Genomic DNA, 13,151 nt, shown 5'->3' with positions numbered 1-13,151 from the left:
CTAGTATTTCTTATGCAAATATCGTATGGATATTTTGTTCATAGAAGAAGCACAGAATAAAAGACAGTATCAAATAGAAATAAAAGACATCAAAATATTTATTAGTATTAAGTAAATGCTTTGGTATTTAGAAGTACCCTAGCATTTTGGTTATGTCATTTTAAAGAATATGTAATATATATTGCCAAATTACATCAGCAGATAGGCAACATTAAACCAGCAACAAAACCCAGCATTATTTTTTAAATATACGTGTATACTAGCATGACAACATACTGAGTATTCTCAACACTTTCCAAAGAGCTACCTTTAATAATCATATTATATGTTAAAAAAAAAAAAGAAGAAGAAGATAGCAGGAGGGGAAGAATGAACGGGGGGAAATTGGAGGGGGAGACGACCATGAGAGACTATGGACTCTGAGAAACAACTGAGGGTTCTAGAGGGGAGGGGGGTGGAGGGACGGGTTAGCCTGGTGATGGGTATTAAAGAGGGCACGTTCTGCATGGAGCACTGGGTGTTATACGCAAACAATGAATCATGGAACACCACATCAAAAACTAATGATGTAATGTATGGTGATTAACATAACATAATAATAAAAAAAAAATCAGCATCAAGAAGAATGTAAAGAGGGAGCCCATTATCCCTTGGGAGGAGACTATACTAGAGATAGACTTTCTTTTCATTATATATCCTTGTATATCGGTTGAAATTTTTTTTACCATGTACATTTACTGACTTTTTAGTTAAAAAGCCTAAGATGGCAATATTCCCTAAATTGATCTACAGATTCAATGTAATCCCTATCAGAATCCCAGCTGACTTCTTTGTAGAAATCAACAAACTGATTCTAAAATTCATGTGGGATTGCAAGAAACACACAATAGCTAAAACAAGACTGAGAAAAAAGAATAAAGGATTTACCCTTCCCAACTTCAAAATTTACTACAAATCAATGGTAATCAAGAGACTGTGGTACTGGCACAGGACAGACATACAGATCAATGGAATAAAATTGAGAGTTCAGAATGAACCCTGTATTTCTGGTCAAATGATTTTCAACAAAAATGACAACACCACTCAATGAGGGAAGAATAGTATTTTCAACAAATGGTACAAGGAAACTGGATAGCCACATGCAGAAGAATTAAATTGGATCCTTATCTCATACCATATATAAAAATCAACTCAAAATGGATCAAGTACTTAAATGTTAGAACAAAAGTATAAAACTCATAGAAGAAAATACAGGAAACAATTTTCATAAAACAGGTTTTTGCAAAGGATTTTTAGACATGAAACCAAAAGTGTAAGCAAAAAAGAAAAGGAAAAAATAAATAAATTGACTTCATCAAAATTAAGATAAAAAACACCTTTTGTATTTCAAAGGACACCACCAAGAAATGAAAAAACAAACCCACAAAGGACTAGAAAATACTTGCAAATCATGTATCCGACAAGACATTTCTATCCAGAATGCATAACGAACTAGTATGACTCAATAATAAAAAGATTAAAAAAATTAAAAATTGGGCAAAGGATCTGTCATGAACATACATGCAAAATTCCTCAACAAAATACTAGCAAGTTGAATATCAAAAAGTATTTTAAAAATTATACACTGTGACTAAGTGGGATTTAACCCAGGTATTTAAGTCTAGTTCAGCATTCAAAAATCAATTAATGTAATGTTTCACATCAACAGGCTAAAAAAAGAAAAATTATATGGTCATATCAATAGATGCATAAATAAACACTAACACTCCTTTATGATAAAAACTCTCAGTTTTTTCTACAAAAAACCTACAACTCACATCATACTTAACAGTGAGAAGCTTGAAGCTTTCTCCCTAAGATTAGGTACATGGTAAGGATGCCCCCTCTCACCACCACTCTTTCTGAACATCATACTGAAATGTCCTTGTTAATGCCATACAGTAAGGAAATGAAATTAAAAGTATATAAATTGGGAAGGAGGACATAAAATAGTCTTTGTTCACAGATGACATGATCATAGGTAGAAAATCTAAAAGATGTGACAAGAAAAACCTGAAACTATTAAGTGATTATAGTAAGGTTGCAGGATACAAGGTTAATATATAAAATTGCTTTCCTTTATATCAATAATAAGTAGAATCTGAAATTAAAAACACAATACTAATTACATTAGCATCCCCCAAATGAAATATTTATATATAAATATAACAAAATATGTATAAGAGTCTATGAGGAAAACTATAAAACTCTGATGAATGAAATCAAATAACTAAATAAATGGAGAGACAGTCCATACTCATGGATAAAAGGTCTCAATAAAGTCAAGATGTCCCTTCTTCCCTACTTGATCTATAGATTCAATGCAATCTCAATCAAAATCCCAGCAAATTATTTTGTGGATAGTGACAAACTGATTCTAAAATTTATATAAAGCAGCAAAAGACTCAAAATGGCCAACACAATATTGATTGGAGAACAACAAAGTTGGAAGACTGGCACTATTCAACTTGAAGACTTACTATAAAGCTACTGTAATTGAGACAGTGTGAAACTGACAAAAGAACAAATAGATCAATAGAACAGAACAGAGAGCCCATAAATAGACCTCCATAAATACAGTCAACTCATCTTTGACAAAGGAACAAAGGCAATAAATACAATGGAGTAAAGATGGTCTTTTCCACAAATGGTGCTGAAACATCAGGAAATCCACATGCAAAAAAGAACAGATTTATTCATAACTGCCAATACTTGGAAGCAACCAACATATGCTTTAGTAGGGTAAATAAATAAACTATAGTACATCTAGACAATAGGTTATTCAGTCCTAAAAAAAATGAACTATCAGGCCATGAAAAGCATGGAGGACACTTAAATGTGTACTACAAAGTGAAAGAAGTCAATCTGAAAGATTCCAATTACACGACATTCTGGAAAAGGCAAAACTATGGAAACAAGAAAAAGATTAATGGTTGCCAGATATGGAGTGATTGAGGGGATAACAGGATAAATAGGCAGATCACAGAAGATTTTTAGGGCACTGAAAATACTTTGTATGATATTACAATGGGGAATATATATCAGTTGTCCAAATCCATAGAATATACTACACCATTATGATGTGTCAACGCAGGCTCATCCGTGGTAAAAAATGTACCATTCAGGTAAATGATTTTGATAAATGGGGGAGGCTATGCATGTGTGGGGGCCGAGGATATATGGGAAATATCTGTACCTTCCTCTCAATTTCATTGTAAACCTAAAACTACTCTAAAAAAATTAAGTCTTTAAAATTTTTTTTTATTATTCTGATATGACTTCTGACTCATATCATAATAATTAAATTTTTCTGGAGGAGAAAGCATACCTGGAAAAGAAAGGAAACTCCTTGATTGGCAGGAACTAAGAGTCTTAGAAAATTACGTTAATTTATTTGAAGGTCAAGGTGGAAAATGAAAACTGCTGAAGTATGTAATTATCTTATTCATTTAACATACACTGACTGGCAATATGGTGCTAGGTTAGGCTGTGCATAACCAACAGAGTCACGAGCTAAATTAACAGTTGCTGTATTTAGCCACTCAGTTGTAGAGTGTTTGTTATGCAGCAATACACTAGTATAGCTTAATTTTTTTAATACTCTAGTGTATTCTACAATGATATACATAAAATAAAAATTGGGATATCGTACACTTTAGTGAAGCATTAAAAATTAAATGTATAGTATCATTTTCTCTTTTGGTACATATTCATGCTAAATTAACATATCCTGAAAAATGTGTTTTATCTTTACACTTGTCAGAACTTAGCAAAACTATGCATGAAGCAGATATTCAAATAACTATTAATATACTTCCCAGTCAATAGCATTCATATAGTATATCATAAAAGTCAAGTTTTGCTCTTTTTTTCAAAATTAAAGCACTAGGATGCTTACTGAAACTTTGTTATATTTTCCAATTCATACACTGTAACACAAATCAAAGAAATTAAGGGAAAAATATTATTATTGTGAATTTAAGGATGTTTTTATAACTTCAGCATATTTATGACCTGTATGGATTCAGAATTAGAACCACACCTGCCAGGCACCATTTCCTCTAATTATTTACACCCAAAATACATGTAAATTTATGTACTGTTAGCACTTCACCGCCTTTCATACTATCCTTCAAAATATAGGAAAAAAATAGAAAAGCACCTTTAATCTTGCTTCGCAGATATTTTAAGACTTCTTGGGTTCCTTTCTGAAAAGGTGGAGAGAAGACACATATTCACCAAGATATACCTTGCAGTTTCATAGATCAACATGCATGTTTGAATTTCAAATTTAAAAACCAGAACTGAATTCTAAATATGCTTACATTTATAATTTCTCTTCGTATAGTTCTCAAAGGATTTCCTTCTATTGCCAGAAATTTCAAATGAAGTTTTCCCAGTGAACAGGGTAGACTACAAAAAAGATTAAACTGATTTCAGGGAAAACATGAAGAGTAAGTATAATTCAACCAATAGTCGACTATAAAACTAACAACATATGACAAACTATATATCATATAATAGTGTCAAAGAGAGCTCAGGTAACATAGGCCTAAAGTATCTCCCTTTGAAATGCTGAACATGTAAAAGAAAAAACAGATTTGTTTTGAAATTGTCATATTGTGACTGCTAAAAAAAAATGTGAGCTACAAAACATTTGCTAAGTAAAAATTGTAAAAAGTAAATTTGAATGAATCAATGATTCAAGATAGCCATACTCAAGGATACTAAATGTTTTGATTTTTTTCCTTCAAGTAAGCAAATGAAATTCTTCCCTAATAACCTAATATTATTTAGGTTATTTATTAGTACAAAAACACTCCTATCCCAAAATTACTGTGATCAACCTACAATACCAATTTATTTAATGAGATTATAATCAAACTGCTTCTGTTCTTAATCTTTCAGTAGCTCCCCATCTCTTAATGAATGAAACTTACTCTTCACAGGCATTTTAAGGACCTATTCTATATGGCCTCAATTTACCTTCAAGCCCTAAATTCTTACAATCTCTCTAATTGTACCCTATTTACCAGGTCAACTTGATTCCTTGTTGTTCTCAATATACCCCTACAATTTCCTGAACTTTCAAGGTTTTCTTTGTGCAGTTTTGTCCCACCAAGTCAATCATTCTGACCACCGTACATGTGCACTTGAAACTCAGGGTCATCCTTTAAAGATCATATGGTGGGACTAGAGTGAGGCATGACCCTGAAGGTGAGTGTGCTCTTAAATTCTGTGCTCTAGGCACTTAACTTGCCTCACCCTAGTCCCAGTCCTAATGATCATCTAAAAACGTTTTTTCTGGGGTGCTGGGTGGCTCAGTCAGTTGGGCATCTGCCTTCGGCTCAGGTCATGATCCCAGGGTCCTGGGATCGAGCCCCATATCAGGCTCTGTTGTCAGCAGGGAGCCTGCTTCTCCCTCTCCCTCTCCTTCTGCCTGCCGCTCTGCCTACTTGTGATCTCTCGCTCTGTGTCAAAAAAAAAAAAAAAACTTAAAAAAATAAATAAAATAAATAAAAACGTTTTTTCTTCTACAAAATCTGCCCTGATTCCTCTCAATAAATTGCTGATACCTCTATTTCCTTTAAGCCCTCAAAGCATTTTATATCTCTCCCATCGCTTTACATTCATTTAATAAATTCAACAAAGATTTATCAGGTACCTTCTAAATACCCAGACACTGATCTAGGAGTTAGAGATAGAGCAGTGAACAAAACAGATAAAAACCCTGACTTCTTAGTTTATGTTCTAAGTGGATGAGAGTAACTTATAAATATATCTGATTCTATTAGTATTTTAAGCTTGCTGCCAAGGACCAAATCTAACCATTCTTTGTAAGTCTGCATATGATACTTGTTCAATAAATGTTTAGTGAATTCAATTGAGAAAAAAGATCTCTACGTGTTTTTTTACAAATCTTATTTACTTATTAACTTATGAATTATAAGCAAATGCAGGTATGATTTCTTATTCCTTTGATCTTTAAACTTACCTACTAATATCATTGTTGCTTAGGTCAAGCCTTTCCAAAGACTGTAGTAGTGTAATTTCATCTGGAACAGATTTTAACTTATTATCCCGCAGGTCTAGCACAAGGATAGAATTCAGATGCTTAAGATGTTCTGGCCCTAATACTTCAATCTGGTTTTCACCTACATGTAATTCCTACAAAACCAAAGATGAATCATATGTATTTCTGTATTCAATTTTATATTAGATAATAAAAATAAAGTTGAAATCTTAATTTCAAATCACTGAAAAATACATGGAAAAAAACATAAGTTTCTAATTACTAAGGTGCTTAAGTTTTCAATTACAATTAAGCTAAAAATGGTAAAAACAAAACATTTTCAAGGATTTTCTGATAATTTAAAAATAATTAAAGATATAATCTGGCAGAAAGTTCAAAGTTTACAAACCAAAGCACAGAAATGATTTAGTAGTTACATTTATAGAATTAATAAAAATACAAATCCAAGAACGACGATGATAAAAAATTTAAAGTTTAAAAATAAGTTGGAATGAGCATAAAAAGTTATAATCAGTTTGTTGTTATTTCTTTATTTATTTGAGAGAGAGAGAGCACGCAAGTGAGCAGGTCAGAGGCAGAGGGAAAGAGAAAAAGAATCTTCAGGAGACTCCATGCTCTGTGAGGAGCCCTACACAGGGCTCCATCTCACAACCCTGAGATCATGACCTGAGCAGAAACCAACAGCCAGACCCTTACCCAACTGAGCCACCCAAACATCCCTCATTAGTGATTATTAAATATAGTGATTTCCCATTAACAGAATCTATAATTATCAGATGTATAACTAATCTTTAAATAACTTTTTCTTTTTCTTTTTTTTTTTTTTTTTAAAGATTTTTATTTATTTGACAGAGAGAGAGACAGCGAGAGAGGGAACACAGCAGGGGGAGAGGGAGAGGGAGAAGCAGACTCCCCGCTGAGCAGGAAGCCCGATGCGGGGCTCGATCCCAGGACCCTGGGATCATGACCTGAGCCGAAGGCAGACGCTTAACGACTGAGCCACCCAGGCGCCCCTAAATAACTTTTTCAGTTCCTTTTAAAACTGCCACCATTCTGTTTAAGAGAAGCCCTTTTAACTCTAACACATAAAAGTATACATGAAGGAAAACAAAGCACGGCAAATTTAAAAGACAATGTTAATGCTATATACTTAAAACCAAAAGAAAGTAATTAATTTTAAACAGACCCAATTATGATTAGGTAAACATGAGCAGTGGCAACTTACAGAATTAGATACATATTCCTTCCTAGTACTCCAGGTGTCCTACAGTATGACTCCACCTTACTATGTTAGCCTCATTATCTACCTCTCCAGTTATATACTACTCCTCAGATGAAATGTACAAATTCCTATATTTAAGTTAATTATTTCTTTAAAAAAAAAAAATCTACTGCTGGGCGCCTGGGTGGCTCAGTCAGTTAAGCGTCTGCCTTCAATTCAGATCATGATCCCAGGGTCCTGGGATGGAGCCCGGCATCAGGCTCCCTGCTCAGCAGGGAGTCTGTTTCTCTCTCTCTCTCTTCCTCTGCCCCTCCCCACTGTTCGTTCTCTCTCAAATAAGTAAATAAAAATCTTTTAAAAAATTTACAAGCTTCTTAAAAAAAAAAATCTACTGCTAACAATACCATTAACATAGTCAGACTAAAATTCTGAAAAATATAGGAAAAACATAGCACTTATAACTAATACATATTCCCAACGTAAAACAAGATTAAAAATTTCATTTTCATAATTAACTTTTGGAAAATATATAGTTTAATAATCATCTAAATATTACCTTTAATAATCTACAAGAAGGAAATTCTGGTAGAAAATGTAATTTATTCCTCCGCAAATAAAGCAATTCTAGTGACTCCATGTTAGCCATTTCAGGGGGTACAGCTTCTAAGAGATTTGAATTACAATCCAAATGCTTTAATCCTATAATACATAGTAAGTGAAAAACAAAAATACTTTAATAAAGAGAAAAATATTGGTCTATAATTGTATGCACAGTCAATAAAGTGTACATCACCATGAATTACAAACCCATGCCACTGTATACTGCTATAATAATAAAGAATAATAGAATACCACTGAATGACATAAACATAAACTGAGATTGCTTTTATACTTAATTATAATTAAAGAGATATGACATTAAAAATGATGTTTAATAATGGTCCAAGTCATCTTTGTAATGATAAAAAACAAAATACTCCAATACTCTGTTAAGGTATTCTAAAATATACAAACTACAGACTATGAGATATTATTTCCCTCAGTAATTATACATCTTTATTTTTTTTAAGATTTTATTTATTTAGAGAGAGAGAGCAGAGGGAGGGGCAGAGAAAGAGGGAGAAAGAGAATCTCAAGCAGATTCTGCAGTGAGCATGGAGCCTGACACAGGGCTTGATCTCACAACCCTGACATCATGACGTAAGCCAAAATCAAGAGTCAGCCACTCAACCAACTGAGCCACCCAGGTGCCCCAGTAATTATACATCTTTCAAAAGAAAAAGTTTAAGGTAGTTAAAGACATACATGCATGCACACTAGCTGTATGAATGGATGTCAAATAACTGGCTAGTAGTAGCTTAGACACATGTATTTAAATTTGGCAAGTTGACTTTCTGTCAAAAAGCCTTGGATTTCTATGTTTGTCCTCCTATTCTTCCATCTATCCATACTGTCTCTTTCTCCCCCCGTCTTCTTTCTTTTCTTTTCTTATTTTTGTTTAAATTACATGCTTTCTCTAACATCTTAGCTAACACTATGGACAAGAATGCATACCATAGCTCAAGAAGGATGTTCTTACTCGCAGCATCTCTCTTACCTCCTGGATCTATCTTTCTTAAAAAGGCATATAAGAAAACAAAAATGGAAAAAAGTAAAGGTCTTCTTTCCCTTAAGAATTCAATAAGCAGCTTTCTCCCTAATACATATCACAGATTCTTCTACTTACGATGGCCACCACATATTTTCCACAATTCACTCTCAACCCTCTAGTTCGAATAGGTGATATACACTTTACAACTTTTTTGCTGTACTTTGAGCCTATCAATTTTAACATAATGCAAGACTGAGTTGATACTGCCTTAGACTGCTTCTTTTAGTATTTAAAGATGCTAACTGCTTTCAAAACAAATGTAATAGTACTACTTTCAACAAATACTATAATAATTTATGTATTATTTGACTAGAGCATTTTTAAAAATGTCACAATTGGGAGCCTGGGTGGCTCAGTCTGTTAAGTGTCTGCTTTCAGCTTGGGTCATGATCCCAGGGTCCTGGGATCGAGCCCCGCATCGGGCTCCCAGATCAGCAGGGAGTCTGTTTCTCCCTCTGCCTCTGCCTTTTCCCCTGTTTGTGCTCTCTCTCAAATAAATAAATAAATAAATATAATCTTTAAAAATAATAATAATAAAATTAAAAATGTCACAATGTGATTCACCTCAAATCCAGTAAATTCTATAAAGAAAAGTTTGTTTTAAAAGTTAGACACTATAGTTTTCATAACTGTTTGCATTTAAGAGCACTGAGAATATAAGCAGTGCATAGTGGAAAGAGCAATGGGGATGGAGTAAGAGGATTCAAGCCTTATAGAACTGTTGTGATTCAAGCCTTGGCTCTACAATATATAACATAATTTCTAAGCGAGGTTTATGAATCTTTAAAATGTAAAAAATATTCATCCCCCTAACTTACATCCTCCTAACATCACAACTTTGTGATGGCAAAACAATATATGTAAAAGCATTTGAGTTAGAAAGAACCACACAAATGTTAGATGTTGTTCTTGGCGTCCAGTCATTAATAGTGAAGTAACAACTAAATGTCCTACTGGTGATAGTTTAAAAGTATCACTGTCATGGCTAAAGGAAGAAAGCATCTGATCATTAATTATATAGTATATTGGAAAAACTGCTATAAATTCAAAGTATTTTTATACTGATTTCCCTCTTTTCTCATCTCTCAAGATATGTTCACCCAATTGATGAAAAAAATCCAAGCTTCTTATATATTAAGATAATGTATTTTATGTTTAGCTCTACTTTTTAATACCTTTATTGAAAAATGGCAAAGATAAGCAAAGTCTTAATTACCGGTGTCCCAAGTAAAGGTTCCCCTAAAATATCAACTGGATTTATGGAAGATTTAACTTATGTATTCCTATTACAAATGACAAATGACTACTAATATAAGTAAAACAGCACAATTTTACAAATTTATCTCAAAATGATTTGTAATCAACTATATAAAATCACTCCTATAACTTCTACAAGATGGAGGTTTAAAAAAATGAAGAGGGCTTATAGCTGATTAGCAGAAAAGACTAGATAAGGTAAATAGTGTACAGCTGACACACAGTATGTTCATCAACCAAGAAATAATAATAGTTTGCTTTTAAACAAAAAAATTCACTATAATGATTTTGCCCTCTAAATCAAGAATTCTAAGATAATTAAGTATAATTATTTAAAAGGTACTGAAATGTGCCTTTAATTTCTTTATCCCTTAATACTAGTTCTAGAATATGTTAAATATGATGGTGATATGGTAAACTCCAACAGAATCACTATTTTAACCTTTTTTTTTTTTTTTTTAAATGATTGACCATTTGGGCAAAACTAGACTATCTCCTGGCATCGTTACTTACGGACCACGAGGAGGCTACAGCTGTAACATAACCACAAGTAGAATCACCTATTAAAGGGGAATAACCTCTTCGTGAATGTTGAATAAATGAAGAGATAACATAGCTCAAAACCCTAATCAATATCTCAGGTATATAATTTTACCATAACTCATAATCATATTTTATTTTCCTCTTTTTAATATGCCAAAATATGCTTTTGGTGGGAACTGTTTAGGAAGTTAAGCTAGACAATAATGGTCTGGAGAAAATCTGACTACTTGCTATTATTTGCTTGACCTGCATAAAATCTATTATTTTACTTCCCTGTAACTAACAATATTAAAATTTATTTTTCTAAATATAAGTTGCACCAACTTCACATTTATGTATGTTTTAAAATAGAGAAGATTTACTTTTCATTCCACTTATTTCTGCTGGCAAACTCTTCAGCTGATTACTGGAAAGATTGAGTCGTACCAGACTGGAGAGAGAAGAAAAACTAGCAGGAACAGTTGTAAGACGATTGTTGGAAATATCCTTTAGAAAGAGAATGAATGAATCAATCAATTAATCAATCGATAAATAAATAAATAATTGATCCCTCAAAGGGTTTCCAGGATTTTGAGGAGAATGCAACATAAATAAAGACTATTTCAAAGGTGATATGTTTTGCAACCCTCATTCACTGACAATTTCACAAGTTGTCATTCATTACCTCAGTATTCTATTAGACCCCTATGTGCCCAGTAATGGAGCAGAAAGGAATCAGAATGAATTCGACTTCAGAAATACTTTACATGAAGGTTTCTGTTATTACTAAGTCATGCTATATCATGCATCATGTTTTTAATTAAAAAATCCATTTGTCCATCTAATATTTAGTGAGTACCTAGGATAATTAGGCAAACTGTATAGGTAAACTGTAATATGAAAAGAAAAATGTCTTTGCAGAGAAAAAAAATCTTGAGAGACAAAAAATAAAGCTGAGAAAATGGACATTTTAATTTTTAAGGAAAAAAATATTCCCTCTCGGTTCTTCTGCAGACCTCAGCAAGTCTGCTTTGACTAAGTCCAGAAGTTTACTCTACTCTCTGCTTTTCCTTCATTCAAGCTTGCCTAATTAATGTCTATATCTGTTTTTTTAAGTCATTGTTTCTGTTTTTTTTTAAAACATAAACAGTTAAGAAAGAACTGTTTTTTGAAACTCCATTTAAAAGACAATCAGATAACTCTTGTGACATCTCAATTAGGTATAAGTACTCCACTAGCTATCAGCAAACTGTTAGGTAGGGCCAGTTGTAACAATGAATAAAAAAAAGTTACTTAAGGGAACTTGTTCTCTGAAGACGCATTTAGTCTAACATTAAACAATTACATTCTGTAACTCTAAATCAATTAAGAAGATAGTAAAAGGTAAAAACACTAGACCAGCTATTTTTTTTATAAAACACAGATACAATTATAAATAACACAAAATAATGTATCACAATCAACAACAGGAAACAACAATCTACAACTCCAATACTCTAAACACTAAGAATGAACAGATTACTATGAAATAAATACTTTGTAGTATCAAAAGTTACTGACACTAAATGCAATGTAGTATTCTGGATTGGATCCTGGAACAAAAAAAAAGGACATTAGTGAAAAAACTGGGAAAATCTTAATAAAATCTGTAGTGCAGTTAGTAATACTGTACCAATGTTAATTTCTTAGTTTTTCAAATGTCCCATGGGTATGTAAAATATCAAATTAAGGAAAGCTAGGTGAAGAGTATATGGCAACTCTCTGTACTCTCTTTACATTTCGTAAATCTAAATTTATTTCAAAATAAAAAACTTAAAAAAAGTTTTTGATACAGGAAAGATACTAATTCACAAATTCTTAAGATATTTTTAAAAACCCAAATCAACAAAATTACTAATAAAGTTAAACATTTAATTATTGCAGTTAATAATTAGATATAAAATATAAGTACATTATACATAAATTAATCAGTATTTATGCTGTCATTTCTTCAATAAATATTCATTTAGTACCATTGCTAAGCAGCTTTTATATAACTTTAAGAAATATTACTAGCTTAAATTATTAAACACGCTTATATTTCTAATGTTGTGATATACTGTTGCTCACATTTATGATTTGATACTGAGTCCTTAATAATACAATTCTCAACTGAAATATCCTTTCATTACGCAAATGACTATCCGGGAACCCATAAAAAGGAAACAACTGGGAACTGCTACAGTTTATTAGGTTTCCTTTCTAATCTAAATACTCTTCTTTTTTTATTTACCAATTGCTATCTTTTACCATTAGACTTTTTAAGAAAATCTGATGGCCCCTTCCTTAGCCATTCATTTTATCTACCTATGCCTTTAACTTTCCAAACCTTATTTCCAATCTGATCAAATTGAAAGACAGATACTGAAGAATGGCTGCAGACGGTT

The 13,151-nt window shown here is 32.4% G+C and overlaps 1 protein-coding gene across 2 annotated transcripts in view; it reads right to left on the bottom strand.

The window, feature by feature from the left end:
- The window catches only part of LRRC40 (leucine rich repeat containing 40), a 47,894-nt gene that overhangs the window by 15,895 nt on the left and 18,848 nt on the right, over positions 1-13,151 (bottom strand). For both annotated transcript variants that reach the window (XM_078072934.1, XM_036116880.2), the window contains exons 5-9: positions 11,109-11,232; positions 7,852-7,994; positions 6,035-6,207; positions 4,365-4,452; positions 4,202-4,247 (exon numbers count right to left, since the gene is read on the bottom strand). In XM_078072934.1, coding sequence (XP_077929060.1) covers positions 4,202-4,247; positions 4,365-4,452; positions 6,035-6,207; positions 7,852-7,994; positions 11,109-11,232 — 574 coding nt within the window. The remainder of the gene's footprint in view (positions 1-4,201; positions 4,248-4,364; positions 4,453-6,034; positions 6,208-7,851; positions 7,995-11,108; positions 11,233-13,151) is intronic.

This window comes from Halichoerus grypus, chromosome 5 (genome assembly GCF_964656455.1).
Source record: "Halichoerus grypus chromosome 5, mHalGry1.hap1.1, whole genome shotgun sequence".
Lineage (NCBI taxonomy): Eukaryota > Metazoa > Chordata > Mammalia > Carnivora > Phocidae > Halichoerus > Halichoerus grypus.
This window is presented reverse-complemented; position numbering and strand designations above follow the sequence as displayed.